General features: G+C 53.6%; 1 protein-coding gene across 4 annotated transcripts; it reads right to left on the bottom strand.

The window, feature by feature from the left end:
- Positions 1-487: 487 nt before the first annotated feature.
- On the bottom strand, positions 488-15581 carry SF3B2 (splicing factor 3b subunit 2). 4 transcript variants are annotated; one of them, XM_028516128.2, is made up of 22 exons: positions 15323-15581; positions 15105-15151; positions 14746-14823; positions 13735-13983; positions 13489-13539; positions 12369-12486; positions 11961-12061; positions 11542-11638; positions 11247-11338; positions 10576-10791; positions 10290-10427; positions 10023-10103; positions 9603-9830; positions 8805-8954; positions 8045-8134; positions 7827-7934; positions 6472-6579; positions 5820-5962; positions 5630-5731; positions 1350-1449; positions 1061-1246; positions 488-732 (listed from the first exon to the last, which is right to left on the bottom strand). In XM_028516128.2, exons 1-22 carry the CDS (start codon positions 15453-15455, stop codon positions 661-663), a joined length of 2688 nt encoding a protein of 895 aa, XP_028371929.1. In that variant the 5' UTR covers positions 15456-15581; the 3' UTR covers positions 488-660. The 4 variants fall into 4 exon arrangements, with proteins under 4 accessions (XP_028371929.1, XP_035885615.1, XP_028371928.1 ...); XM_036029722.1 differs by having other exon boundaries at positions 13489-13536; positions 15105-15154; positions 15323-15498; XM_028516127.2 differs by having other exon boundaries at positions 15105-15154; positions 15323-15497.
- Between the last annotated feature and the right edge of the window lie 632 nt (positions 15582-16213).

Raw genomic sequence — 16213 nt, 5'->3', positions numbered from 1 at the left:
GACACCTCCCCAGCGCTCCGCAAATGCCGTTTAACCCCCAGAGCAAGCCCCCAGGACCGAAACCTCCCATGGATGGCAAGGTCCCGGGACAATCTAGACTTCGGGCTGTCTCTGCGCCATAGGACTGGGACTCTTCTGGCCGCAAGGTCTGTTAGAAAGGCCTGACCTGGCCTACTTCCCAAGCCCACTGTACTTCCTTGCCCAGCCTGGGCGCTAAGCTGGCTATTTTTAGCCCCCAAGGACAAAGTAGTAAGGTCAAACCAGAGCTTCAGGTACTTTCCCCAGAGCCTTACTTCCTACAAAGACAGGCCGTGGTAAAACAGTTTCTGCCCAGCTTGGGCTTCACCACCACCAGTCTCAACCACACCATCTGATCCAGGTGCATGCCCCTGCTCACTGGGGCAGCCCTGAAGGTGTAGAAAAAGGCTGTTTTAGTCCTTTTGCAGGAGGGGGACTAAAAGGAGACAAAGGAGGGTCAGGAGTGTTAACATAGTCATCTCTTTCCTTGGGAAACAGCTTTATTTACAAAACAGGTCTAAAATAAGAACATGAAATGACAAGCCCTTGGGAATGTGGGAGAGCTGGCTCTTGGGAACCCATGTGTGAAGCCCAGGCATCCAGGCAGAGGGTATGAAGGAGGGCTGGGGGTGTGACGGGAACCTAAAATTTGAACTCCTTGTATTTCTTGCTGCCCCCACGGCTGTCCTGGGGCTGTGCTTTCCGTTTCTTTTGCTAAAGGAGAGAAAGAGAAACAGGTTACAACAGGTTAAACGACCCACTGATCCCCCAAACAAGGGTGGGCAGCCTGACACAGCCACACACGTCTGTGGAAAAAGTGCCGACACTGGCTTCTCAGACTTGGATGAGTTCCTTCCCCTCCCTGTGCCTGTTTCATCACCCTTGAGGAGGGCAGCCCACCAGCCCATTTCTAAGGTTTCAGCACCCAGGAAGCTCAGGGCAGCAGGCCCTGAGCTGTCCCTCACTCTCCCCACTAGAGGACACCACTCCACTGAAAAAGGAGTCCCAGGCCCCAGCCAGAGGTGCTGCTGCGAGCTCCTACCTTCTGTTTGGCAGCATGCTCAGCCACCATGTCACTGAAGTCTTCCTTCTCCACTTGTGCCTGCTGCTCCCGCACATGCTCCTCATACTTCTGGGTCATGGCCATGGGGTCCAGCTCCAACTCTTCAGGTGCCAGAGCCACTTCCACACCTTGCAGCTCGGGGGCCGGGCCCTTCCGGCTCATAACCTACGAAGGGGATCAGAGCCTTGTCATTTCCAGAGAGAGGCTCAGAAACCCCGGCTTCTGCCCCATATCCAGTCCTCAAAAGCAGCATCCACCGAGTGCTCACCGTGGACATGTCGTAGATGTGGGTCGATCCCATTATGGCTCCCCCAACGGTGGCCGTTCTCTTCTCTGGCAACACAGTGAACAGCTGGGGCGTCTCACTTCTGCAGAGAACAAAGGGGTCAAGACCAAGATGAAAGGGAAGCAAAAGGACACAAACAGCACCTCCACCCAGCACCCAGCTGGAGAGATCCTGAGACATGGGGGAGAAGGGGGATGATACCCAAGCTGCCTCTGCCTCCGTGGGTCACGGAAACCCACGCGAGGACAGAACTGGCTCAGTGCTGACTGCAGGGCACACAGCCGGGAAGGAGCACAAGACCGAGTGAAGGGACCCCCTGAACGAAGTTCAGGTTGTCAGAGACCAGGACTACACCACATGCAAAGAAGGACGAAGGGTCAGAGGCTGCAAGTTTCCAGAAGATCTCGGGTACAGAGAAGCTAAGAGAAGAGAAGAGGCTACGGCAGTTCCTGCCCAACGCTGTGCCTGGAGTTTCAGCATCCAGAAAGAACTCCAACTTCCAACCGTTCCACTGGTGTAAGCACCACCCACAGCCAATCTCACCAGCTGCTTAAAGGGTTCCATTTGAAACACAAGAGCAAATCGACCACTGTCAACCCAGACAGGGCTCCATCCCCACCTCTCCCCCGGGAAGCGTTGACAGTCTACTCTCACACAGCAGCCGGAGCAAACGCCTTAAAATGGAATCCAGATGCTGTCCTTCCTTTGCTCAAAACCCAGTGAGGCTTCTGGTCACAATGAATGCCGTTCCTACTCTACCATGGTCTAAAGGGTCCACAGTCTGACCCCGTCCCTGATTCCTGCTCACCACACTCAGCCACAGTACCCGTCTTTCTTTTTATTTCTCAAATATGCAAAACTTGAAATTTCTGCTTCCTGACGAGGTGCAACAGGGACACATGTACCCTCCCACCTAAAACAACCAAAATAAGGGGGCAAAATAGATGTAAGTTTCTAAATACTGCCCAGAAGTGGTGTCACAGTGGCTGCCAAGCCCCTGGACACGAGACAGTGAAGGACAGTGATTCCTGAGATAAGTAACAAATGAAGTGAGTCCCCCAGTCGCCCAGCCCCCTGCATGGAGAGTCTGCAGACCACAGAATGAGGGGTAACCCGTGTAGAAGCCAAAGGACTCCACGAGTTGAAGAGAGAAAGCCACAAGTGCAAGGAGACCAAAGTGGCTGGAGATCACAGGACAGGGCACTGGAGAAGAGAAAACAGGCCGGAGACTCAAGGGCTCATGACACCTGCAGAAGGTCCCCCTCAAGGACTCAGGTAAGCACTGCATGTGAGGCAGTACCCGGGCCAGGGGGAGAAGCACCCGAAAGGACCGCTGGGAACAGTACCGGCCGCTTACCCGGTCCCAGCAGGTGGACAGAAAACACTGCCTAGTTAACCAGGCAGAGGGCAGAGCGCACGGAGCATCCTGCGCCTCAGGAATGGAGGGACCGCCGCAGTCCTGCCACTGAGCCTGAATGCAAGCCCTGCAAGGATCAAACTGTTTGCAAGTGCAGTCATGCCTTGGTTCTCAAACGTCTTGGTTCTCGAACAGTTCAGCTCTCAACCAAGCTGTTCACAGAAAAAGATGTCTCAGTTGTCTAAAAAAACTTTAGGCCCCGATTCTCTTCCCGACAACCCTTTCGTGTTGGTACCTGTGTGTTTAGTCACGCGTCTCTCAGGCAACAAAAGATGTGGTTTTTGAACAAATTGCTTGTAAAGTTTTCCAGAACATATTAGGGCAAGAGCTGAGGTTCCACTGTATCCCTGAGCAAAGCTAAAGATTTACAGGAAGACAAAAGTATCCTCGATCTAGCAACGTACGTTTTACAGTCTAGCATCCAATCAAAAACCAACAGACATTCACAGAAGCAGGAAATCCTTAATGAGAAAAATAATCAGTTTAAATCAACCCAGAACTGGCACAGATGTTGGCATTTAGCAGGCAAGTACATTAAAATCTTTTTTCTTTTTCTTTTTTTTTTTACAAATTTTATTTATTTATTTTTAGAGAGAGGGGGGAAGGAAGGGAGAAAGAGAGGGAGAGAAACATCAAAGCATGGTTGCCTCGTGCATGCTCCCCACTGGGGACCTAGCCTGCAACCAAGGCATGCGCCCTGGCTGGGAATTGAACCAGCAATCCTTTGGTTTGTAGGCCAACACTCAATCTATTGAGCCACAGCAGCCAAGGCTAAAATGTTATAACTACATTCCATTTATTCAAAAGTTAAATAAGAGACACAGAAGACATAAAAGACCCAAAACTGCCCTGGCCAGGTGGCTCGGTTGGTTGGAGCATCGTTCCATACAAACAAAATATTACGGGTTCGATCCCCTTTCAGGGCACATACCTAGGTTGTGAGTTTGGTCCCTGGTCAGGGTGCAAACAGGAAGCAACCAATCAATGTTTCCTTCTCACATTGATGTTTCTCTCCCTCCCTAAAAATCAATAAACGTACCCTCAAGTGAGGACTGGGAAAAAAAAAACCAAAGTCCCAAATCACACTGCTAGAGATAAAAACTATAATGGATGTGATTAAAAGTCAGATTAGAAACCGCAGAAAAGGAACAGAAATTTTCTAAAAGGTAGAAATACAAAGAGAAATTTCTAATACAAAGAGAAAAAATGTATTTTAAAAATGAAGAGCATCAGTGAAAAGTGGAACAATTTTAAGAGCTCTAACAGATGCATAATTGGAGTTCCCAAAGGAGAGAGAAAGGGAACAAAAAGAATATTTAGAAAAATGGCTAAAATTTTTCAAAAATTAATAAAAACCATAAACCCAGATTCAAGATGTTGCACAAACTCCAAAGAAACTTAAAGAAAACCACACAACACACTGCCCTGGAGTGCACAGCATAATTGAATTGCTCAGAACAGTGAGAAAACCTTAAAAGCAGCCAGAGAAAAGTAACATGTGTACAGAGGAACAAAGGAAGGTGCAGACAACAGAGTTCTCATCGGCAACAACAGAGGAGAGAAGACAACGGAGCACCTTTAAACTACTTGGAAGAAAGAAGCAGCCAGTCTAGAACCCTATGCCTGACACACACACATCTCTCAGAGAGGCGAGCCGAGTGAGCACGTGTTCGGACTGCGGGAGCTGAAAGAGCTCACGACCAGCAGTCTCACATCGAGCAAAGCTGAAGGGGCAGTTTGAGGCAGAAGGAAAATGATACCGGGTATCCACCTAGACACCCAGAAGAAAGGAAGAACGCTTGGTAATTACGCAGGTTACCATATGACTCTCACTATTTAACTCTCTCTAGAAGATAACTGGCCACTGAAACGAAACTAATAATCATGGCGAGTAGGACTTCTAACCTAAAAGTAAAATGCACGACAAAGTTAGGGGGGAAGAAATGCAAGACACTTTTGTGAGGTTCTTAATACCACTCGGAAGCGGTATAACACTATCTGAAGGCAGACTGTGATAAAGATGGATATTCCAAACCCTAAGCCACCCACTAACATGATAAAATGAAGACTTACAGTCACTAAGTCAAAATAGAACACAAAATGGAATCATAAAAAATGTTCAATTAGGCCCTGGCTGGTGCAGCTCAGTAAACTGAGTGCAGGCTGTGAACCAAAGGATCACCAGTTTGATTCCCAGTCAGGGCACAGGCCTGGGTTGTGGGCCAGGTCCCCAGTAGGGGGAGCTCGAGAGGCAACCACACATTGATGTTTCTCTCCCTCTCTTTCTCCTTCCCTTCCCCGCTCTCTAAAAATAAAATCTTAAAAAAAGAAAGTTCATTAATCCAAAAAAACAGGAAAAGAGGAACAAAGAACAGAATAGACCATTACATGACAAAGAGGATCAATTCACTCAGATGTAACGATCCCACGTGTTTACATACCTAATGACAAGAGCTCCAGAAGCACAATTATGCCAAATCTGTGTTAGGGCCTTCCCGCTGCTTGCACTCACAGCTCCTCTGTCCCCGATTGTCCTGAGGCTGGCTCTTTCCTAACTGTCAGCTCTCAGCTCAAATGCCCCCCGCCCCCAGCCCCTCTATACCCCAATACGCAGTCTCCCCAGCTTCCCTGTCCTATCCACGTGGAAAATGATCTTGTCCTCTGCCGACTTTCTCTGCCCTGACTTTCCCACTGCTGCCGCCCCTCTGCCCGGAGCGGCGCCCAGCACAGAGCTGCAGTTCAGTAACTGTGTGTCCCGGGGGCAGGCGACAACAAACGTCGGCCAGCCAACCTAGACGCTGGAGGGAGGAGAAAGGCCTCCCCCTCGGCCTGCTGGTTTCCTCACCCATCCATCGCCTCCTCGATCTTCTTCTTCCTCAGCTCAATGAGTTCCGGGGTCTCCATTCCCGCTGGCACCGAGGAGAAGCCCCCAGGAGTGATGAGGCCACTGTGGAGAGAGGAACGAGCCCTGGAGTGACGAGAAGGTCCCCAAGGACAGACCGACCAGTTCAGAGAGGTCGACTCTGCTTCCCCACCTGTCTGCAGGAGTGATGAAGCCTGTTTCATCCGGCTTGTCTTCGTCACTTTCCTCCTCTTCCTCTTCTTCTGAAGACTCTTCGTCAGATGGCTCCAGCTCCCCCCAGGGGGTCCGGTCAATCTCTTCTTCTTCAGTCTTGGTCTGGAAGAGATCACTCATTCACTTAGCAAACGTTTACTGCCGCTCCTGTGCCAGGCTGTTGTAAAGGGAAACTGACCCGGACAGGGGCACACCGCCTCTGCGCAGAGGGAGCTCCGTCCCAGCGGGGGCTCGCACTTGCAGTGCGGCGCAGAAGGGCGCGCGCCCTCCTTCAGACGCTGACAATTCACAACACCCAGCGCACTGGCAATGAAGCTATAAACCAGGGGTGCCCAAACCGTGGCCCGTGGGTTGCATGAGGCCCAGGATGGCTGTGAATGCGGCCCAACACGAAACTGTAAATGTCCTTAAAACGTTAGAGATTTTCTTGTGATTACACATTACAATATATTTAGCGTGTCACCATGTATTTCACGTGTGGCCCAAGACAACCCTTCTTCTTCCAGTGCGGCCCAGAGATGCCAAAAGGCTGGACACCGCTGCGATAAACCAACTTTTTCTCAAACTTCATGACCCTCAGTAAGGCCAAGCCGGCCTGCCGTGGCCCGCACCTGGAACTCGGCCGCGTTGGTTCCGAACACGTCCCCGTAGAGTGGCTTCCCTGTCTCGTCCACAGGGGGTTTGCCCCAGCCTCCAGCGTGGTACCCGAAGGAGCAGCTCTGCAAGACAGGAAAGGCCGGTCAGTGCCATCCCCACACTCCGCAAGGAGCACTGCAGGCCTAGCAGAAAGTCACGCTCCGAAGTACAGAAAAATAACACTTGGGAACTCTGGAAATCATGATCTCAGAGATGAGTTAAATGTAAAAAGGAGTTATAAAGCAACAGTAATTATCAACAAAAATCTGGAGGCGACAGGACAGGGAGATGAGAGACAGAAAGTATGTGAATGACTTCCGCTTTTGTGGTAGCCCATACTGTCTAAAACTGAAACACATTCATTAAAAAACACGACCCCCTCTTCTTCCTGATGCTTTCCTAACTTTTGAAAAGCCTTTAGAATCTATTTCTCTTGAGAAATTCTGCCGTGGCTGCTGTGGCTCAGTGGACTGAGTGCTGGCCTAAGAACAAAAGGGTCGCCGGTTCAATTCCCAGTCAGGGCACATGTCTGGGTTGTGGTCCAGGTCCCCAGTAGGGGGGCGCGTGAGAAGCAGCCACACACTGATGTCTCTCTCTCTCTCCCTCCCTTCCCTCTCTAAAAATAAGTAAAGAAAATCTTCAAAAAAAAATTCTGAAGCTGAACAATTACTTCTTTTTCACTTCAATGACTTTGTTGTCTGTTAATTTTTTTAGTTCTCTTTAAAAAAAGAATTTAAAGAAATTATTTTTAAAAGAATTAATTTTCTTAATTCTTTTTAAAAAAACTTTATCGATTTTAGAGAGGGAGGGAGGGCAGGAGAGAGAGAGAGAGAGAAATCCATCAGTTCATTGTTGCACTGATTCACGCGTTCATCCGCTGCTTCCCCCACATGCCCTGACCGAGCATCACAACTGCGATCTCGGGGCCTCAGGGCACCACTCCAGCCAGCTGGGCCACCTGGCCAAGGCAATGTTTGTTTGTGGTTTTTTGTTTTTGTTTTTGTTTTTAAATAAAAATGAACTTAATGCTATTCCTGACATAAAATTATTTCTGTATCCATCCTCGTCCATACCAGGGCGATAGCTGGAAACACATTCACCAAATGTTAAGTCCGGTTATTTCTGAGCGATAAAATTGTGATTCGTTTTCATCTTTGTACTTCTTGATTCTGATTATTTTAGATGAGCATGTCAGGTTTTTTAAATAACAAAATCCATTATTCTTTTTTATTTTTCTCCCCAAAATAAAAACACATGGGGGAATGAGAAAGAAAACCTTGCTCTAGTTCTGAGCGGAGACAGCTGAGAACAAGGAAAGCAGCGTGCTCACCTCGGGGATGGGCGAGTTCAGCCCAGGGATTTTCAGGTTCGGGTACGACGGGGGTGGTCCGTATCGCTGCATGGCAATCAGCCACGGGGGCGGGACCTTGTGGGCATTCTGCGGGAAAGAGGGAACCGAATACCATCTGCCTGACCCTACCCCTTTGTCTCCCTTCCGCCCCAGTTCCCGCCCTCTTCTCCATGTCCCGCCGGGTCGCTGGCACTCACTGGTCCCACCGGCATCCCCAAGGAGATCCTTAGCTCATCGGACAGATCTCCTGGCTTCTTCTCCTTCAGCCGCGTCTCGAACTCCTTCCCCTGGGGAGAAAGCAGGGCAGGCTGTATTGTGAGCACCAGACACACACCAGGGACTCGATGGCAAAAGGACTCGAGAACAAAGACGAGACGTCCCAGCCCACGCAGACACACAGCCCCGCTGAGCACGGCCGCGTTCCCAGTCCACCTCCGGTAGCCTCATTCCCCAGCTGGCACAGCCGAAGGGCTAAAGGCCAGGAAGGAGGGGTCTGGAAAGCAAGACTCCCAGTCCTCTGATCAGTCCACTGTGAGGTCCCGGGCAGACCCCAGGCTGCCTTCTCATCTGTGCAATGAGGGCATTTGACTGGATGACTGCCAGGACCCTCCCGCCTCAAGAATTCCAGGATGTCACGGTCAGTAATATCTTAAGAATCAGAAAAAAAGTTTTCTCCCTTCCCCAATATTAAATGTTTCCGAAAAGCATCTGCCTCTGTCCCTAAACCACCCATTAACAAATATCCCTTCAAAGACATGGTCTGCACCTCTCCAAAAAGCCGCCTCATCTGAAGATTTCCGGTTCCGTCCCCCTCAGGGAGAGTTAATGGACAACTCGGAGGCCGAGGGGAGGGGCCACACTGTACCAGCTTCCGAAGCCCTTCAGACCAGGAGCCACGGAGCCACGACCCAAGGCCCAGCCTCGCTGCCCCAGTCCCCACCCCCGAGCCCCCCAAACCTCATAGTACAGGTCCCCGTGGATCGTCAGCTTTGGCTTGGTCTGCCACTTGAAGAAGGCGTCGTGCAGCTTCTGGTAGTCGATGTCGATCTTGCCCATCTTGGGCCGAACCTTCTCTCGCATTTTTGACTTCATGGTCTTCTGTTCTTCCTGGGGAGGATGGCAGAAAACGGATTCAGCAAGTTCAATTCCTAATAGATCGGGCTCCCCGCTCCCAGATGAGCTGAAATGAAACCTCCTTTGTTTCCTTCAGAAAGTTACCCACACCCTCCTGCTCAAACCCCTCAACGTGACAGCCTCCGTGTTGAACAGAACACACGCGCCCTACGAAGCGAACTCACGAACCGCCCCCGAGAGGCCTGGCAGGCGAGCGCCTCGCTGGGGGGCAGAGACTTCCCCTGGTGCTCTGGCACCTCCTGAATGCTGGCGGGACACACAACTGCCGCCCACAAGGTATTTAAGTAAGACTTTTAAATTTAAGAAGTCACACGACCACCGAGAATCTGTAGCCCCGAAGTGGACCGCGCTCACGTTGGAGGCAGGTAACTGCAGACAAAGCCAGAGCAACCAGCAGCGGAAGGAGGCACTGTGTGCGGACCAAAGACGGCTGGCCAAGTGCCAGCACAGGGGGCAAGGGGGGCACTGGAGCCGCTCAGGACCAGGCGTCTCCGGGAGGGGACAGGAGAGCTAGCTCTGGGTGCCAAGATGAGGACCAACCCTCCTGCCACGTGTCACCTCCAGCGCTGACTTCTAAACATGGCTCGCGCAGGGCGCCTCGGGGCCCCAGGCAGGCCTCACCTTCTCCTGCAGGGCCTCCCGCATCTCCTGGATGCCCGTGCGTTTGATGAAGTCGGGCAGCTCGAAGGGGGGCTTCTCGATGCCGCGTTTGCCCTGCAGGTACTTGCGCTTGAAACACCAGTGGCGCGGCACGGGCACGGAATTCCGAGTGGCCTTGAGGTGCACCAGGAGCTTGGGGTCCTGTGCCGTCACATCGTGCATCTCCACGACATCGGGCCGAGCCACAAGCTGCGAAACAGCAACACACCTCAGAAAAGCCCCAGCCTCTCCGGTCCACAGCTTCTTCTTTCTCCTTCTGCAAGGACTCCTGCCGACGCCCCCTGGCCTCCTTCAAGGCTCCCCTCCCCGCAGCAAAACCGCCCACGGGGAGTCAAGGAGCTCCGCGCCTGCCGGACCAGCTCAGGACCAGCCCGGTCTCACCTGCTTCAGCTCAGCCACAGTGAAGCGATTCATTCGGCGCAGCTTCTTCTTGGACAGCTTGGGGGCTTCCGGCTTCTTCTCCTGGAACAGGAGGGCTCTCTCTTTAGAGCAGGACTCATCGGTGCCCGTCAGGCTGCCCAGCCAACCCCAAACCTTCGGCCACCACAGGGGCCCTCCCCCGCCAGCGTTCACTGCCAGCCAGCCCTGGAGTCCCCGTCCCCCTGCACCCCCCGACCCCCGGTCCCAGAGGGAGGGTGCGGGCCTCACCGCTTCGTCGTCGCTGCTGTCGTCATCACTGTCCTTGTGCTCCTCCTCAAAGCCCTTCTTCTTGGGGGCTGCAGAGTTCTCCAGCTTGTCGAGTTTCTCTGGCTCCTTCTCCTTCTCCTTCTTCACGTCGTCCGTGAGCTGAGGAGGCAGACGGCATGGAAACCCCGGCCCCGAGCCCTGCCCCAGTTCCTGAACCCCCCACGGGAAACATCCTGCAGGTCCTGCCTTTCCCCATCCCTGCCCCTTCCCCACTCAGCCCCGCCCCAGGGAGGGCTGCTCCTTGTACCTTGAAAGCCTCAAAAATCCTCTTGAAGAAGATGAAGTTGGGCTCATAAATTTCAGGTTCTTCGGTCACGTACTCAATTTCAACGTCAGCGGCCGGGGATTCGGAGCCGCGGGACCGGGCCGGCTCTTTCTCCCGGTCCCCAGAACTCTCAGATGATGCCGCCCGTGACCGCTGGGGCTTCTTCTTCTTCTTCCGGTTCCTACGCTTCCGATTTTTCTGCCAAACCAAGTAAAACCAACTGCGTCAGAGAATCCAAGCACCATGCTGGCCCCCAACCTCTAGTCTCCCCCAGTTTCCTCAAGAAGCTGAGAAAAGAGGCCTTGAACTCAGTGGATCGAGTGCCAGCTTGCAAACCAAAAGGTCGCCAGTTCAATTCCCAGTCAGGGCACATGCCTGGGTTGCAGGCCAGGTCCCCAGTAGGGGGCGCATGAGAGGCAACCACGTGTTGATGTTTCTTTCTCTTTCTCCTTTCCTCTCCCTCCCTCTAAAAATAAATAAAACCTTAAAAAAAAGAACTTGAAGAACTTACGGCAACTGAATGAAAAACACCTACGAGATGCCGGGGACAAAACCCGGCACGACAGCAGCTGCTACGTACGGAGCACCGAGAAGGGGAGTGACCTCAGTGCCCAGAGCCCCCTCCAGCCGCTGCTTCCGGGCCCGCTCCGTACCTCTTTTTTGGACACAGACACTGCGTCCTCCTCAGTCTCCGACGCTGACTGGCCCAGGGACGAGCGCATGTCTGTCTCCATCTCCTCTTCCTCTGCAGGGAGGGAGGCGGCCATGGGTCTCCTCTCAGGGCGCTGCCCCGCCACGTGCTCCCAGCGGCCCCTCCCTATCAAGGGTCGGGTCCTGTCCCACACCCTCCCACACCCTCCTCGGGACGGGAGAGAGGAATGCAGCCTCGGCCACAGCCCCTCCGGGTTCCCTGTCCCCGCAGCCCTCAGCACACCACAACGCACTCACCCTGTTGCGAGTTCATCTCCTCCTGGCGGCTCTCCTTCAGCTGCAGGATCTTCTCCAAAGCCTGGGGGATCTTGGGGCCCACAGAGGGGTCATCCATCTGCCAGACAAGCCAGGAAGAAGGGGTAAACTCAGTGCCTCTGTCCCGAGGACACCCACCTCCCGTACTGGGAAAGCTGCTGGCCAGACGACACAACCAGCAGAGAGCGGACAATACCAGCCGGGCTCCCCCGCCCCCTCAGAGCGAACTGCAGGACCCTGCCCCAGAGATGCCCCCCTGGCCTACATACACACGTCTGAACCACATGTGCCCCTCCCCCCGGAAGTCCGACTGCCTTCTCTCAGAACCCTCCTCTAACAGCCCGGAAATAGCCCCCTTCTGAACTGCTCTCCTCTCCCTGCAAAGAAATCAGCAACCTCACCTCTCTGTTCTCATCTCCAGGGGGCGGTGGGGGGCCACGAGGCCGGGGAACTGGGGCCCCCATGGGCAAAACAGTGGGAGTGGGGCCCACTGGAGCGGCAACTAAGAAAGAAATCCGGAGTGAGAGGAGACAAAACACTCATTTTAAATATTACCTTCCTGGCTGAAAGTCAAGGTGACAGTGCCCTTGGGAGAGGGAGTGGCTGGAAGGGAGCCAGGAGGACTTTTGGGGTGCTGGTTCTGTTTCGGTCCTTGGTCCAGGTACTGGCTATACGGGTGTGTTCCATTTATGAAAGTTCATTGGAACTACGTACTTTTGACGTGCCTCCTTTTTTAATGTGATCCATACTTAAATAAATAAAATCTTCACCACCATCCTCGCCCTTCCCTTCCGCTATCAAGGTCTCACCTCGAGGACCCAGAGGAGTGCGAACACCAATCTGGCCCAGGTCCTGTGGGGGCCGAGGGACTGGGGTGCCCATCTTGGCAATCTCCTGCTGCCGTTCTTGCTCCAGCAACACCGCGGCCTACAGGGGGAAGTGCACGTGGGGCCGCAGTCGGGCAATCCGCCGGGCAGGCAGCCCTGGCAGTGCGTCCTTTCAGCCGGGCCACAGGCCCCAGGAGAACAATCAGGCACCGCCGGCGCTCTGGCGGCCCCGCCACCCCCGGGGCACTGATCCAAACGAAGGAGCCCTTCTCACCTCCTCTCTCTCTCTCACACGTACACATACACATACATGTATATATACACATACGTACATATATATACACACACATACATACACACACACCCTGGAAATAACACCAGGAAACACTCCAGGAGACTTCTGATTCCCAGCAGAGAATTTGATATTTAGCTAAACCCTGACTTCTATTTTTTAACCAGAGTTTGGTCCAAAAGATTAAGCTATCTCTAACAAAGAATGAATTCTTTACTTATATCTGCCCCTCAAGATCTAGCACAATCTGGGCAAAGACAGTACTTCGTGACTATTTCCACAGCTGGTGCCATTAACACCGTTTTCCTAACGCTCCGTCAGGTAACAACTGACATAGGACACCTGGTGGACTGAATGTCTCCTGCATCACGTTTAGTCTCAATCAGATATGAATGACTACACTAGCCCAGAGTCCTCTTCACAGCACCTAAAATGACATCCGGTGAGACTAGGAGGGATCATCACACTTTTCCTGTAACAGGCCAGACAGTAAACACTTAAGCCACTGTATGGACCCTTTTACACACTCGTGGGGTATTTCCTCCAGTAATATGAAAACCACTCTTAGCTTGCATTGCATACCAATCAAACAAACATACACACACACACACACACACACACACAGGCTGCAGTACACAGCTCACCAGCGCCTCAGCTACGAGAAAGATGAAATTATTGGGAGAGACTGGCTGAAACTCCGTCAAGAACAAAGTAACCTGGAACGGCGCATCTTATTTGGGACACAAAGCTATAGAAGTGACAGCCAAGGAACTGGGCCGTGGGGTCAAAGATGGAAATGAGGGGCCTTACCCGCTTCTGTTGCTCCAAGAGCTCATGTTCCTTCAGTGAATGATCTCCCTGCTTAAAAAAGAAAACCAGCTCACACCAGCACCGGTGCCCCCAGGCCAGCCCACTACAGCTCTGCCTCCTGGGGTCCCCTTCCAGCTTCGGGCCTAAGCCCTAGTCTTTGACCCAGACCTTCCCAGAAGGCTTGGCCCCAAACCCACCTCTAAGACTCCCCCTTCACACCCCAGGCCAGGCTGCCAGCTGCCCTACCTGCTTGGCGCGCTCCTCCTGCTGCATCAACAACGCCGCCTGCTGCTGGGCCAGCTTCAGCCGCTCCTCCTCTGACAGTGCCACAGGCTCACCCCCGCGAAGAGGAGGCGGGGGCCCCAAGTTGGGTGGGCGGGGTCCAACTGCCATAGGAAAGCCAAGGCCAAGGCCTGGTGGAGGTGGTGGGGGTGGTGGAGGAGGCTGCAGAGGGGGCAGTCCCATGGGTGGCGGCGGCATGGGAATCCCAGACAGCTGTGGGGAAAACATGACCATAATCTCGGAAGCATTTATCTACCGCAGACGCTTGCTGGGGATCTACTATCATGCAGGTGCCGGGATCCAAGGTCAAACAACGCACAGTTCTTGCACTCAGATGATGCTCCATAGCAACACCAAGAGCAGATGTTAACTCTGGGGCACCAGCCACAGAAAACTAGTGGTACTCTCTCCAGAAAAGTATCTTGAGCACAGATTTTGCATACAACGTCAGGAGACTCATGGACAGCTCTAAAAGCCATCTGAGGACTCCTTGCCCCACACACAGAAGTCAACGGGCCCCCGGTCAGAGCCACCACTCCAGAGAAACAGACTCATATCCTGGATCATGAAGAACAGGGAATTTGAGAGGACTTAAATAAGCAGGAGCCGGTATGCCCCAATAACTCACTAAATGTGGGTAGTATGAAGTCAAATCAGAAAGTGAGCCCTGATGTCTTAATGAATAACACAGGAACTGTGCCCCAGGACAAAGAAAATCATTACGTCCAGCTGCATAGGGGAGAATCAAGTCAAGCTTCCAGATATTTAAGCTGTATCTTAAACAATCAGTAGAATTCGGAGGAGCAGACACTGGGAAAGGAGGCCAGGATGGGACCATGGGAGAAATGAAGAGCTCCTACCTCTGTCACTGCAATAACTCCCTGCCCAATCAGCTACTTGCATCCCCGGTACACCACCCGTGGGAAAGGATACCCTAACCAGAAGGGGCGTGGTAAAGGGGAACCATCTCCCTACCTGTGCTGACATGGGAGGGGGAGCAGCCTTGTCCCCATCTTCGCCTCTCAGAACAGGCCGATTCAGTACGATGCCGGTCTGCAAAAGAGAAAGGGCTCTAGGTCAGTCCAAGAACATGCTGTTCCCCTAAACGACGTTCGCTCCCGCTCATGCCACAAAATTTGCCCCGTGCCTGTCGGCCGGAGCTCCAGCTGAGCACTGGGGGAAATCAGTATGTGTACAGAAGCGGTTACGACAGAGCATGTAAAGGCAGCAACAGACAAAAAGAGAGAGACCCGCTTGCTGTGTGGAGGTACACAAAGAATGAAGGCCTCCTGCAGAAGCTCGGCCTATCCCGACACCCTGCTGGCAACGCTTACCTGGCGGGTGTAGCTCTGCAGCCGTTCCACCAGCTCCTCGCGACTCCCTGCTGGACAGAGCAGAGGATTAAGCGCGTAGCACAGGCCGAGCAGGCCAGGCGGCCCTAGTCAAGCCCCGGCAGCCCTCCTCCGCCACCCGCCCCCGGGTCTCCGGGGTAACCAGACTCCGCTTCCCCGCAGGCCTGCGCTGCCCGCTCTTGACCTCCAGGGCCCCTCACCCTGGATTGGAGCTCCGATCTCTGCCAGTTTGGCCTGAAGCTCCTGGGCAGCCCAGGCGCCATAGTGCCCAGGTGGCGGCGGCGGCGGCAGCTGCAACTCTCCTTTGGGAGGCTCAAGATGCTCGGCCGCCATCTTAGCCACAGCAAAGCGCGCGACCAAACCGGAAGCTCGGGCCGCACTGGGGGGGGGGGGGGCCCACTTCCCGGAACTTCCGGCAGCGCCGTCCGCCACGTCCCCTCTGGGGTTGGAAGGCCCTTGGGGTAGAGACCCACCCCCTGCTGTTCTCCAATTGTCTCTAGGCAGCCTCGCCACGGAGCCTTCTGGGAGTTGTAGTACGGCGCCCGGCCACTGCGCTGGGCACGCTGGGGGCCGGAGCAAGCTGGGCTGTTTTCAGTGTCTGATCTGCCGGTTCCCCGATCGGGAGGCTCCCGGCTCGACTCCCAAATCAAGCGAGAGACGCCCGGACGCTTACGTTCCCAAGGACTCCTAACGACTCACTCCCGGGCGGCCAGGCATTGAGGGCGCCAAAAAGCGGGAAGTCGCAGCCCATACCTGTGATAAAACTGTGTGATTGTCTGCCGCCCACCCCCAGCCCAGGTGAACGCGCTGAAATGGGATCAGAGCCGGTAGAAGAGCGGACCTGCCCGGGCTGAGCTCCAGCTACCGACCTGGGGGGAGGGCCACGCTTAAAGCCCTTTTTTCCCACCATTCAGGCCGGCTGAAATGTCTCGTTAGGTTTTCTCCCATTTTCACGTCCTTGCATGGAGCTCCCATGACACGTTCAAACCTCCAACGTTTGTTTTGAAGTCTTTCTTGCCCCTTCTTCCCCAACTTTATCCCCAAGAACTTGAGAAGGGGCCTGCTGGCGTCCAAGAAGTGCTCCATAAATG

This window comes from Phyllostomus discolor, chromosome 6, assembly GCF_004126475.2.
Source record: "Phyllostomus discolor isolate MPI-MPIP mPhyDis1 chromosome 6, mPhyDis1.pri.v3, whole genome shotgun sequence".
Lineage (NCBI taxonomy): Eukaryota > Metazoa > Chordata > Mammalia > Chiroptera > Phyllostomidae > Phyllostomus > Phyllostomus discolor.
This window is presented reverse-complemented; position numbering and strand designations above follow the sequence as displayed.